The 13,959-nt window shown below is 54.4% G+C and overlaps 1 protein-coding gene across 1 annotated transcript in view; it reads right to left on the bottom strand.

The window, feature by feature from the left end:
• Window positions 1-53: 53 nt before the first annotated feature.
• The window catches only part of IQANK1 (IQ motif and ankyrin repeat containing 1), a 21,257-nt gene continuing 7,351 nt past the window's right edge, over window positions 54-13,959 (bottom strand). The window contains exons 4-14 of the mRNA XM_088844513.1: window positions 8,603-8,730; window positions 8,337-8,501; window positions 8,070-8,261; window positions 7,868-7,993; window positions 1,537-1,685; window positions 1,417-1,471; window positions 1,236-1,328; window positions 957-1,065; window positions 770-863; window positions 562-696; window positions 54-475 (exon numbers count right to left, since the gene is read on the bottom strand). Coding sequence (XP_088700639.1) covers window positions 172-475; window positions 562-696; window positions 770-863; window positions 957-1,065; window positions 1,236-1,328; window positions 1,417-1,471; window positions 1,537-1,685; window positions 7,868-7,993; window positions 8,070-8,261; window positions 8,337-8,501; window positions 8,603-8,730 — 1,550 coding nt within the window. The 3' untranslated portion in view covers window positions 54-171. The remainder of the gene's footprint in view (window positions 476-561; window positions 697-769; window positions 864-956; window positions 1,066-1,235; window positions 1,329-1,416; window positions 1,472-1,536; window positions 1,686-7,867; window positions 7,994-8,069; window positions 8,262-8,336; window positions 8,502-8,602; window positions 8,731-13,959) is intronic.

The following is a 13,959-nucleotide window of genomic DNA, read 5'->3' as shown; positions in this document are numbered from 1 at the left end:
GCGGGGACCCCGAGGACTCCAGGTGGCTCACCCAGACTGGGCCACCCCCCAGCAGGAGTGGGGCTGGGGGACCGCCTTCCCTACCCCCAAGACCTGCTCCCCTGCATGATGCGCACACACAGAGGAGGCGTACACGTCACCCGGGGGCGGGCCCTTTATTCGGGCGGGTTGCTAGAGGCCCCCGCCTGGCAGCTGCACGCGCACAGGCAGGAGGACCTGCAGCTGCTCAGCCGGCGGCCACCGAACCTTGGTGACGAAAAAGAGGCGGAAGTGCTGCAGGCGCGTCTCCTGGAACTGGTTGGGGCTGTACTCGGGCCCATCGGTCGGCCGCAACAGCGACAGGTACCTCTCCTGCTCCAGCAGCCCGCGGCCCAGCAACTCCTGCGCCAGGCCTGGCTGCACTGCTTCCAGCTGCCTCTGCACGGCCGGGAACAGATCCACCTCGCGTAGGTCAAACACCAGCGGCTTCCCAAACCTGCGGGGACGGCGCGGGCCGTGGGCAGTGAGGGCTGGGGCGGGAGTGGGCGTGGCATCCGGGTGCCCGCCCTCCGCCCTCCTCACCTGAGCGCTCCCAGCAGCGCCAGCCGGATCCTCTCCGGCCGCAGGTGGTCGGGGTTCACGGCGTCCACATAATTGGTGTCCTGGTAGCGCAGGAAGGTGGCCGCCAGGCCCGAAGGGTCGATGACAAGAGGCCACCTGGGGGCGGCCTCCAGGTCACTGCCCTCTGCTAGAACCGCCGGCCCGCCCCTGGCCAGTCGAGACCACTGACCTGCCATCTGCGCGGATGCGGTCACCCACGTCATTCATCAGCACATCGTGGAGTTCGCTGACCTGGCACTTTAGCCCGGACACCTCCTCCTCCGCTGTGGCGGTGTAAATGTGGGGCAGATGGGAGGCGCGGTCCAGATACTCCCCAAGGGCCCTCACGCCTCCAGCCCCAGCCCAGCCCCACCCACCCTCCTGGGGCTGCTCCCGCAGCTCCAGCCTGGCCAGGGCCAGCGCCTCCTCCGCCTTCTGGGCCTCCTGCTGGAGCCTGTCCACTTGCTCCTCTGCGTCCTTAATGGCCTGGAGAGGGGCCCTACGCTCTGCTCAGGGCAAGGCTGGACACCAACACCCGCCTGCCGTGCGCAGCTGGGACCCCTAAGGAAGACAGGGCACCCCGCCCCAAGAGGTGGCTGCTGGAAGCTGATAGCCCAGGGTTGGGGGCTCCCCAGGTCCGAGGGGGAAAAGCCAACCTGCAGCATGAGCTCGGCCAGGCCCGCGCCCCTCCGCTTGCACTTGTCGTGCTCCGCGATCCTCTGGTTGAACTTGCAGTAGGCCTGCTGCAGCTGAGGGGCAGGGGGCAAGCCGGCCTCCAGACCAGGTTGGGGGTCCGCGGGGCGCCTCCGCGCTCCCCTCCGGGGGTGGGCGGCTCGCCTTTTGGTGACACTGCTGCTGCTCCTTGGCCAGCTGCTGTACTTTGAGGTTCATGCTGCGGTGGAGGTGGGTGGTCAGAGCAGCCCGGGGCCAGCACACACACACACCCCCGCCTCCCACCCGCCGCACCGTTGGGCCTCCGCCTCCTTGTGCCGCGCGGCCTCCTGGGCCCGGCGCTCCCGCTCTGCCTCCATGTTCCGGAGCATGGCGTCTGTGAGGCTCAGGTCCCACGACTGCAGCACGCTGACCACCGTGTCCAGCGAGGCCACCTAGTGACAGAAGCCACTGGTCAAGAGCTCGGGCTGCCTGTTCTTCACCTGGAGAGGTGCTACAGTCCCACCTCAGACAGGACACCCTGGCGCAGAAAGACGGCCCTGACGGTGGGCCAGGGAGGGGCCCGGAGCCTTGACCGTCGTGATCAGCACCCGCAAAGTTGGGCCCTGGAAGGTCCCCACGGCCTCCCTCCCGAAACCTCAGGCTCCGCATCCCCCGACCTGCCCTCCTCCTCCACACTCCACCCACCAGCCCCCACTGCAGGGTCCCTGGCTGCAGCCTTTGCTGTCCCCTCGCAGACCTCCATCTGTAGGACACAGCCCTCGTCCGCACCCATCCCAGGCCCCACCGCTCCTGCTCCCGAGTGAGAAACTGCTGCAGGAGGCGGGCTTCTCAGCATGGGGCACAGGGGCCTGTGCTTCATTTCTGGACTCAGGAAGTTAATCCAGGTTTAATCGAGCCACACAACTTTGATTTGTACAATGTTCAGTATGTGGTTTGTATTTAAAAAGAAAGTTCAAAGATGTGCAAAATCAGGGATGAGAGAAATGGACAGATGGAGCAGATGAGTAAGTTAATGAATTAAATGATAAAAGAAGGAAGGATTCTTGGGTTAATTGAATGAATGGATGAAATAATGAACTGTTACCTAAACATTAATAGATGAAGGGATTTAATGGATGAATAACTTAGATAAGAAGATGGCTGGTTGAACAAATGGACAGATGAAGGGTGAATCCAATCATTCAACACAACTTGTGAGTGCCTTTCATGTGACAACCAAAATGCATGACATTGGGAACACAGTTGTGGAGTGAACTACCACAGTCCCTGCTTTCTCAAAACTACCTCTCAAGTATGGGATATCCCTGCTGGCCCAACGGCTAAGACTCTGTGCTCTCATTGCAGGATGAATCCCTGGTCAGGGAACTAGATTCCACACGCCACAGCTAAATCCTGGTTCAACCTAATAAAATTTTTTAAAGAGAATTAAAAAAAATTTGTCCCTCAAAATTTACTTCTCTCAAGTAAACAGCATGAGTGGGTGTGTGAATGGATGGATGGGTAACTATGTGAATTGACAGTAGTTAAACACATGAATAAATGAGGATGGCTGAAGGTGGTAGGAAGGGTAAAACAGATACGGTATCGAGCGGCCAGACCAGCCAGGTTATTAATAAATGACTCAGAAGCTAATGAGGAAAGGTGTGACTTGATGAAAGAGTAAACCCACCTCGGGGAGAAAGATTGGGTTGAGTGGATAAGCTTATGAAAACAATGACAGAGGGACAGATGAGGCAGGCAGGGATGGTGGACAGAGGCACAGCCAGTGGCTGAGGTCACTCAGTTCTCCAGAATTACTGGCGGCTTCCCTTGTGGCTCAGTTGGAAAAGAATCCGCCTGCAGTGCAGGACACCCAGGTTTGATCCCTGGGTCGGGAAGATCCCCTGGAGAAGGGAATGGCACCCCACTCCAGCACTCTTGCCTGGAGAGTCCCAGGGATAGAGGGGCCTGGGGGGCCACAGTCCACAGGGCCGCAAGACTTAGCGACAGACCGCCACACTGCTGGCTCCTCTCCCGGTCTCACCCGTTGCTGAGGGTCTGAAATCTGCTGTAACTCTGGGTTTAGTCCTCACACTTCTCTCAGTTCTTGCCTCTCGATGAATCCTTTGTCCTTATGAAACTATTCTTTTCTCCCCAGCAATATTCTCTGTTCTGAAGTCTACATTTTTCTGATGTGAATATAGTCATTTCAGCTTTCTTATATTTAGTGTTATCCCAGCACATATATCCCGTCCTTTTAATTTTCTCCTATTTGTGTCTTTAAAGTTTGTTTCTTATGGCAGAATACTGTTGAATTTTTAAGAAACATGTACTCATTTGGCTGTAGCGGGTCGTTAGCCTGGCACGGAGCCCTCCGGTGCGGTGCCACCGTCTCCGGCCATGGCTCACAGGTGCTGAAGCGGGGTCGGCAGCTGCGGCGCCTGACTGAGCTGCTCCTCCGCACGTGGGATCTTGGCTCCTCGACAAGGGATCAAACCCGCATCCCCTGCATTGGAAGGTGGATTTTCGACCACTGGACCACCAGCAAGTCGCTATGGTGGTCCAAAAGACAATCCAAAAGACAATCTGCCTTTTAATTGGGGTCTTTTGACCTTTTCCACTTAATGAAGCTACTGATGTGGCTGAGTTTAAAATTACCTTTTGCTATTGTTTGCTACTGGTCCTACATGTTCTTTATCTTCCTTTTCCTCTTTTTTGCACTATAACTCTATTTAGTAGTTGCTTTAGGGCTTCCAGCAGACATAAACCTATAACTATTTAGTAGTTGCTTTAGGGCTTCCAGCAGACATATACCTATAACTTATGACAGTCTACCTTTAAATGATATTGTACCATTTCACATACAAGAACCTTACACAGGATGTTTCATTTCCCCTTGCCAACCTTTATATTTGTGTCACACAGTTGAACCAAACAACTATAATTTGTGCAATTTTCAGTATATGTACCTCCATGTATTAAAAAAACCACATGACACATGCCATTATTTTTTGTTTCAACTACCTTCTCAGTAGGACTTCCCTGGTGGCTCAGAGGTTAAAGCGTCTGCCTCCAATGCAGGAGACCGGGGTTCGATCCCTGGGTCAGGAAGATCCCCTGGAGAAGGAAACGGTAACCCACTCCAGTATTCTTGCCTGGAGAATCCCATGGACGGAGAAGCCTGGTAGGCTACAGTCCACAGGGTCGCAAAGACTCAGACACGACTGAGCGACATCACCTACCTACCTACCTACCTTCTCAGTAAGTTTAAATAATAAGGCAATATCTCATATACTTGGGCTTCCCTGGTGGCTCAGAGGTTAAAGCGTCTGCCTCCAATGTGGGAGACCCGGGTTCGATCCCTGCGTTGGGAAGATCCCTGGAGAAGGAAATGGCAACCCACTCCAGTACTCTTGTCTGGAGAATCCCATGGATGGAGGAGCCTGGTAGGCTACAGTCCACGGGGTGGCAAAGAGTCGGACATGACTGAGCGACTTCACTGTCACTTTCGTATACTTACCTATGTAGTTACCCTTTCCAGTGTTCCTCACTCTTTTGAGTGGATCCATATTTCCATCTGGCATCCCTTCTATTGGTACGTCTTCCTTTAATGTTTCTTATGGTGTGAGTCCACTGGTGATTGAGTCTTTCAGCTTTTGTGTGTCTGCAAAGGTATGTCTTTATTTTGCCTTCAGTTATGAAAGATATTTGCACTGAGTATAGCATTCATTTGGGCTTCACTTGTGGCTCAGCTGGTAAAGAATCTGCCTGCAATGCGGGAGACCTGGGTTTGATCCCTGGGTCGGGAAGATCCCTTGGAGAAGGGGAAGGCTACCCACTCCAGTATTCTGGCCTGGAGAATCCCATGGACTGTATGTATAGTCCATGGGGTCGCAAAGAGTCGGACACGACTGAGTGATCTTTACTCACATAGCATTCAAGGTTGACAAGATTTGTTTCCTTCTTCAGTACCATTAAAGACGCTGCCCCACTCTCTTCTCACTTCCACTCTTTCCAACAAGAAGTCTGCCATAATCCTTATCTTTGTTTTCCTATGTCTTTTTTCCTCTGGCTGCTTTTAAGATTTCTCTTTATCACTGGTCTTGAGAAATTTTATCACATTGTGCCTTAGCCTGATTTTTCTTCCTGTTTCTTGTTTATTGAGATTTGAGGAATAGTTTATACCTTTCATCAAATTTGGAAACCTTAAGGTTATTATTTTTTCAAGTATATATATTTTTCTGTTTCTTGTCTCCTTTGGAGACGCTAATCACATACACAGTAGGCTTCCTGAAACTGTCCCACAGCTCGTGGATACTTGTCATTTGGAAGACAAGTATCTCTCTTTGGAAGACAAGCTCTCTCTTCTGAGTGTTTTTACTTGTAGTAGTTTCTATTTTGTAAGCCTCAAATTCACTAACCTTTACCTCTGTTCTAAGCTGACATTAATCTCATCCATAGCTTTTTGTTTCTCATCTCAGACACTGTCATTTTTACCTCTAGAATTTAAGGTTTAGTTACAATAGCCATTTACAAGTCTTTCACACTAACTCTGAGATCCACATCAGTTTGTTTGTCTTGACTGGTCAAGTTTTCTCATGGTCATATTTTTCTGCACCTTTGTATGCCCGGTAATCTTTAATTGGTGCTAGACAATGTGCATTTTGTCTTGTTGCTGCTGCTGCTGCTAAGTCACTTCAGTCGTGTCCGACGCTGTGTGACCCCATAGACGGAAGCCCACTTTTTGTCTTGTTAGGAGCTGTATATTTTGTATCTCTATACATATTCTTCAATTTTAGCATACAGTTAAATTACCTGGGAAGTTTTATCCTTTGGGTCTCGCCTTAAGATTGGTGAGGCTGTACCAGAGCAGCGTTTATCCTCACTACTGAGGCAAGGTCCTTCCAAGTGCCCCACCCAGTGCTGCAAGGGCTGTGAGAGCGCCTGCCCAGGCTGGTGGAGACAAGCTAGGTACTCCCTCCTTTCGCCCTGACAGGTGTTCTGTCCCCAGCCTCGAGGCATTTCCTCACAAGCAGGAGACACTTTGTATTCCCTGGATCCCCAAAGGCGCCCTACACACCTCTGGAACTCTCTTTTTTAAATTTTTATTAGAGAATAGTTGACTTACAGTGTTGTGTTAGTTTCAGGCGTACAGCAAAAGTGAATCAGTTATGTACATACATACAGCCACTGGATTGGATGACTTACCATTGAGTTTTGAGAGTTGTCTAAATACTGTAAATACAGGTCCTTGGTCAGATGTGTGGTCTGCAAGGATTTTTCTCCCTCTCTGTGGCTTGTCTTTTCATCCACTTAACAGGGGCTTCAGCAGAGCAAAAGTTTTACATTTTGATGAAGCTCAATTATTCGGGGTATTTTTCTTTTACAGATTGATTGGGCTTTTTGTCTAAGAAATCTTTCCCAAAGATTTTCTCTTGTGCTCTTCTATACGTTTTAGAGTTTAGTGTTTGCATTTAAATCCATAATCCACTTTGAGTTAGTCTATAGGGTGCAAGGTTTAGGTCAAGGTTCATTCCTTCGCCTGTGGACATTCAATTGCTCCAGCACCACCTCTTAAAGAGACTGTCCCTGTCCCCGCCACAGCCAGAGGGCTCCTGCTCCCCCCTACCCAGCTGTGTGCTGCTCCTCTCAGTGCCCCCTGCACCCCCCTAACTCAGGCACCAGCGGGTTCCACGTCCTCCCCAACACCCCTCAGCCTGCACACTTCTCCAGCCCTCAGCCCCGGGCCCACCAGGGCATGACCATCTGAGGGGTGGACCTCCCTGTGCGTTCCTCACTCCAGCCACCCTGAAGCTGTGGCCAGGCCCTTACGTCTTCCTGGCCTCACTATTGTTCCTTCATCTAGCGTGGAAACAAGAGTAATTTGAAGCCAAAGGCTCCACTGGTCTTTTAAAACCTGCTCTGTTACTTATCAAAGACCGGAGAAGAGCAGAGGGAAGGACAAAGAGCACCCCTGGAGCAGGACGTGGGCGGCGGGGGGGGGGGGGGGGGGGGGGGGGAGGGGGCTTGAAACTCAACTCAGACTCACTTAAAGAAGGTGGTGGCACTGGCTGACCCATTTTCACAGCTGTTCCCAGAGGTCCTGGACCACCTATCTGACCAGGCCTCCTGGGCCCGGGAGAAATCCAGGCCCTCCCGGTCTCCAGCCGAGGGCCTGGGAAAAGGCCCATTGGTGCTGTTTCCAGATGCCAGGGAGGAGCTGCCAGGCAGAGGCACCTGGGGCAGGGACTTAGGGATCAATTTTCTCAGAAACTGGGAAATTCTGAGGGTGAGGGTCCAGATGGGCAGGCCGAATGCTGCTCTAAACCCCTGGGCCCCCGCGCTGCCCCCAGGAGCCTTGCTGTTTCCCCACCTTCCTTGGAAACAGTACTTCTAAGGTGGACTGAGGGTCCAGGGAGAAGAGAAGAACCCTGGCCAGAGGAGGCCCGCGGAAGCCGGGAGCTATGGTCTTGATGGCGCGTTCCCGGGAAGGCTCACAGCAAGGACTTCCGTAGGGAGAGGGCCTGCTGGGTCCAGGAAGGTCAGGACCCAGCCGGGAGAGCCACCAGGCTCCTGACAGCTTTGGGAGAGGGGGAGTGAGCGTCCCGCGGGGGTTCTGCCCTCCTTCGCGCACCTGCTCGGGAGTGCTCCCGTCATCCGCATATACCCGGGGATCAGCTCCGAGCTTCAGAAGCACCTCCACGGCTTCCAGGTGGCCCCCAAAGGCCGCTCGGTACAGCGGGGTCCGGCCGAAGGTGCCCTGCGGGACACGCTGACTGAGCAGGGCTCGCCATGGCGAGGCACGACCCCCAGGCCTCGCGGACCCCGGTGCCCACCTTGCTGTTGGGACTGGCGCCCTGCTCGGCCAGCAGCTGGATGGCCAGGGACTGCCCGCCCGCCGCCGCCTCGGACAGTGGCGTGTTCCCTCCGCCGTCCTCAAAGTCCACCAAGGCCAAGCGCAGCTGCAGCCGCCTCGCCATCCCCGCCGCGTCGCAGCCCACGCCCTCGCGGGTCAGCAGCTCGTCCACCTGCGCCAGGCGGCTGTCAGCGGCGCCCCAAGCTCAGGACCCGCCGCCCCGCCGCCCCGCCGCCCCGCCGCCCACCTCCCGCAGGACCGCCTGGATCTCGCCCAGGTTCCCGTCGAAGGCAGCCTCCAGCAGGCGCGTCCCGCGCAGCCGCTCCTCCTGCCGCCGCCGCTCGGCCGCAGCCGCTTCTTCCTGCCGCTGCCGGGCCGCCTCCCGCTCGCGCCGAACCTGGGCTACGAAGGCCTGCGGGAGGTCCAGTGCGGTCACCGCTCAGCACTGCGTCCCCGGCCCTGTGCCCCCGCCCCCAGCACTGAGTCCCCGCCCCCAGCCCCACCTGACCTCACTTCCCTCTGCAGCTTCTCCATCAGCTCTTGGTGCTCCTGCTGACGGCGGGCCAGCTCCTTTCTCGCCAGGAGTTTCCGGAAGGCACACTGGATGATGGTGGCTGCTCGGTCCTCCGCGGTTGGCCCTGCTAGTGGGGAGAGGGCTTATGGATCCCAGGATTCCCCTCCATGCTGCAATCCTTGCGGCTGCGGGGCCAACACCAGGTGTGCCAGAGCTCCAGGTTAACAAGGCGAGTGGAGCAGGCGAAATCCCTCCCGACCAGACCAAAGGATCAAAAATGTTCTAAAATACACAAATACGACCAAACCAGAGTAATCCAGCGGCAGAGAGCAAATGAGGCTTTGCCAGATCTCTGGCACAAAGCCTGCCCTTCCCCACCCCAAACACAGCTGCGACCCTGCAAACACCCTCTGAGCTCCCAGCTTGGGAAGACGTGTGGAGATGGTGGTGGGAAACCCAAGCAACACTGAGAAGCCACTGTTGATCCTCAAAGACTCCCTCCCTCTGAAGGCCAGAAGGACCCCTTCCAAATTAAGGCAGCCACACCCAGAGCCAGGACTGACAGGGCTGAAGTGGTTGATCCCAACCACAAGTGTACTGGAGCTCGGAAGAGGGAGCCCCTGGGAGCTGTGATCTATTGGCCCTGAACTCAGCCTGGAGCCAGGCAGCACACTCAGCCACAGCGGAGGGTCCCAGGGCTCAAACCAGACGAGGCATTCACACCCACCTGCCACTCTCTGACCCTGTGATGTGTGACCGCCTAACCTCTCTGCGCCTCAGGGTCCCTTTCTCTAAATGGGGTGATGGCAGTCACACCCCACAGGGCTTTGTAACAGTCCAGTAACAGAACCAGTGAGTCCTGAGAGTAACTGCTCAACCTGTGTTCTTGGTTGTGCAAGAACTAAAAGTCAGAGCAGAGGAGCACCAGACCCAGCTGCCAAGCTCAGCGTGAAAGAAAGGCCAGGGAGAAGGTGCACACCTGCCGTCGGACAATGCGGCATTCAGGAGCCTGGGAGAAAACAAGCAGAAGAGCCTGCTCTCCAAAGGCACCGCAAGCTGGGGAGGAACTTAAAAACAGAAATTCAAGGGATCAAAGAGGAAAAAACAGAACGAGGAGGCAAATAATAGAGTCATCACAGAAAAGATGAAAGACAATTCTCAGTTCTGCAGGCCAACAACTACAGCAAGAGCAGCAGGAAACAAAGCCTGTGTGGTGCAGAGTGGGGCACACAGGTGAGGGCACACAGCGAGGACGATGAATCACTGTCTCTGGAATGTGGAGTCTAGTGATGGGGAAAGTATTTAGTGATAAAACACACAATAATTTCTGAAGTGAATCTTAAGACAAAAAGGACAAAGAATACACCAGGGAGCAGAACAGCTGGCATCGGATACGTCCTACTAAGTTTCTGGCCCTTAAGGAAAATGTTATTCTAGCACCCAAGTAGGAAATAAATCCAACTGCGCTCTCCTGGGACATTTTATAGTGACATCAAATGCAGAAGTCAGCAAATGAGCGCAGCCAAATAAATAAATATTTTTAAAATAAAATTTTTAAACTAAAAAAAAGAAAAAATTTACTATTCCTGACTGCACTCTTGACAGGTACCAGAAGGTGCCAGGAAACAGACCCTAGCGACACAAGCACGCAGTATACTTGGTCGTGTTTCTATCCTTGACCTGGCACCCTGCTCCCTAGCCGTGGGAGGGACATGAGATGCCACTAACCCGGGTGAGAAGTGCAGGAATCACAGTGAACCAAATTCACACCTGGAGCAAAAGGGCAGCCTGCGTCCCTTCAGGAGGCGGCCCCAGGCCCACCTCCACTGGAGGCCCCGGTCCACCGACTAGGGTGACCAGGCCTGGAGGAAGGCCGTCAGGCACACACTGGGGACTAAGCTCTGGTCCTGAACAAGTTCCCAGGGCCCCCAAACACTGCCGTGTCCACTGGTCAAAGTGGGGCTTATCACGCCCAGGAGACACTGGCCAAGCTGTGCCTGGATTCCTGACTCACAGAGACCAAGAGCTGAAACACAGCCGCTCCCATGGCTGGAGGGCCTGCCGGCAGGCAGAGCACACAGCCCCCCGCACGGCGCGGAGGGAGCTCACACGCGTGCGTGGGGCGTGTGCGGAGGCCGCAGCTCCAGGCCTGGGCGCCCACTGGGCCGGGCCCCGCGGTCGCTCCGTTTATCCCGCCAGCAGGGGGCGCGGGAGGGGGCTCCGGAGGCCGGAGGCGGCGGCAGCGCAGCGCTGCCCGCCTGCTCGACGCCCCTCTGCTCTGGCGCTGCCAGGCAGCGGCCACACCTGCCGGCTCCCGCAGCTGGCCCCGCGCGCCAGGACGCCTCCTGCCGCCTTGCCCGCGGAGAGCAGTCTTTGTGAACCACGATGAGCTCGCCCGAAGCCCGCTTTGCTGAACCCAGGCCAGTAAGGAGCGTCAGGGGCTGAGCAGACGGAGCAGGGAAGTGCCGGTGGGCTCCGGGAAGAGGCCCACGGCGGCCCAGCAACGCTTGTTTGTTTAAGCCTCCCGCTGTGAGGCCCCCTGGGAGGGTTCAAAGGACAGCCCTTCATCAAACACTGAGAAACGCCCGTGACCTCACCCTCGGCAGGCTGGCCTGGTGCTGGGAGGCCAGTGGGCTGTCCTCAGGTCAGTGGGAGAGGGGAGCCCAGAACCGAAGAGGCTGAGCAGCAGCAGTGAGCTGTGGGGCCAGGATGCTATCGCCATAGGTAGCAGTCAGGAGGGCAGTCAGGATGCAGAGACCCCAGGGCAAGAGGCAGGGCAGGCTCTGTCCACCCGAAATCTGACATCAGCCACCAGTCTCTCACCCAGTTTCCAGACAAAAGTCAAGGTCAAAGACTCACAGCTGCTGTGAGAGAATGCCAAATGCCCTTGGTGGAGGCCCTGCAAAGCCTCTCCAAGTGCTCTCCCCAGGCTGGCATTCCCTTGCCCGCCCTGGAGGAGTTGGTGGCCTCTGTCAGGGTCAACGGTGCCCTGGGGAAACGGGAATAGAGACTTTTTGAGGCCTGTAGACATGATATCTGAACTGACACTGCTACCTGGTGGGGGCAGGGTGCATTGCGACATCGTCATGGTCCTGTTTTCCAAGCGAAGGCCGAGGGACAGGCGGCGCTGTGGCCCCAGTCCATTCCCAGGCCCAGCTGGGACAGGGACACTTGGCTGCTGGCAGAATGCTCACACTGGCTTCTTGCCCAGCAGAGCTGTTACCATAGTAAGAGCCAGAGGGGTGCTTGAGGAACTCCCCCTTCCCACAGGACCGTGAACAAGATAGAAAGAACAATTTCCTGGAGGAACTGAAGAGACTAATACCAGCACGAGATGTGAGGGACCCTGTAAATACAGTCAGCTGACCTCTGACAAAGTGGCAAAGGCAATGTGAAGCCAAGATGGTCTCTTTAATAGACGCTGCTGGAACACCTGGACGTCCACATGCAAGAAAGTGAATCTGGATACAGATCTTACACCCTTCATGGAAATGAACTCAAGATGGATCACAGACCTGAATGTGAAACAAAGCTGGAGCATTCCCTGGTAGCCTAGTGGTTAGGATTCTGGGCTTTCACTGACGCAACCTGGGTTCAATCCCAGGCTGGGGTACTGAGATCCCATATGTCTTACAATCAAACCAAACAAACAGAAAACCCCACAAAATTGATTTCTAGAAGGTAACAGAGGAGAAAACCCAGATGACCTTGCATTTGGCAATGACTTTTTAGGTACAACACCAGAAGCACAATGAATGAAACAACTGATAAGCTGGACTTCATGAAAATGAAAATTTTCTTCTCTACTAAACACAGTCCAGGAGAAACGTTTGCAAAAGACACATCTGATAAAGGACTGTACTATGAAATATACAAAGAACTCTTAAGACCAAACAGTAAGAGAACCACCTGCTTTTAAAATAGGCCAAAGAGCTGAACAGACACCTCACCAGAGAACCTGTACTGTTGGCACAGAAAGCATGTGAGAGATGCTCCACATCAGCTGTCAGCAGGAGCTGCAAAGCAAAACAAGAGCGAGCTGCCTCTGCAGGCCTATTAGAGGAGCCAGAAGGCGGACACTCTGACACCAGCCGCTGGCGAGGGCGCGGAGCAGGGGAACCCGCGGTCAGTGCTGGTGGGAGCGCAGGAGGCTGCAGCCGCTTTGGAAGGCAGTTAGGCAGTTTCTTATGAAACTAAACATACTCTAATAATTTAACAACTGTGCTCCCTGGTATTTACTGAAAGGAACTGAAATCTTATGCTCACATCAAATCCTGCACGTGGATGTTTACAGATTTATTATAATTGCTAAAACCTAGACGCAACCATGATGTCCTTCAGTAGGTGAGTGGGTAAATAAACTGTGATTCATCTAGACAATGGAGCCCTAAAAGGGAGTGAGCTCTCAAGACACAGAAAAACACAGAGGTTTGAGCACGGTAGATGGGGCGCCGCAGCCTCTCCACCCCCAGGAACACCATCGCGGCACAGAGGAGTGCGGCCAGATGTGCTCTTTTCTGTCCTGAAGAACCGCTGTGCGCCTGATGCCACAAGTCCCGGAGTGAGGACCCCAGCTCCTCCTCTCAGCAGTGTGCACTGATGGGGGAACCTTAAATGCATATGCATGCTGTTCATGGGGTTCTCAAGGCAAGAACACTGAAGTGCTTTGCCATTCCCTTCTCCAGTGGACCACGTTTTCTCAGACCTCTCCACCATGACCCGTCTGTCTTGGTTGGCCCTACACGGCATGGCTCATGGTTTCATTGGGGAAACAGTGTCAGACTTTATTTTTTTGGGCTCCAAAATCACTGCAGATGCTGATTGCAGCCAGGAAATTAAAAGACGCTTACTCCTTGGAAGGAAAGTTATGACCAACCTAGATAGCATATGAAAAAGCAGAGACATTACTTTGCCAACCAAGGTCCGTCTACTCAAGGCTATGGTTTTTCCCGTGGTCATGTATGGATGTGAGAGTTGGACTGTGAAGAAAGCTGAGCGCCGAAGAATTGATGCTTTTGAACTGTGGTGCTGGAGAAGACTCTTGAGAGTCCCTTGGACTGCAGGGAGATTCAACCAGTCCATTCTAAAGGAGATAAATCTGGGTGTTCATTGGAAGGACTGATGCTGAAGCTGAAACTCCAATACTTTGGCCACCTCATGTGACGAGTTGACTCACTGGAAAAGACTCTGATGCTGGGAGGGATTGGGGGCGGGAGGAGAAGGGGACGACAGAGAATGAGATGACTAGATGGCATCACCGACTCGATGGACATGAGTTTGAGTGAACTCCGGGAGTTGGTGATGGACAGGGGGGGCCTGGCGTGCTGTGATTCATGGGGTCGCGGAGAGTCGGACA

Source organism: Moschus berezovskii, chromosome 16 (genome assembly GCF_049115385.1).
Source record: "Moschus berezovskii isolate FMDL1 chromosome 16, NW_MosBer_1.0, whole genome shotgun sequence".
NCBI classification, from domain to species: Eukaryota; Metazoa; Chordata; class Mammalia; order Artiodactyla; family Moschidae; genus Moschus; species Moschus berezovskii.
Note: the sequence above shows the minus strand (reverse complement) of the source record. Positions and strands in the feature narration are given on the sequence as shown.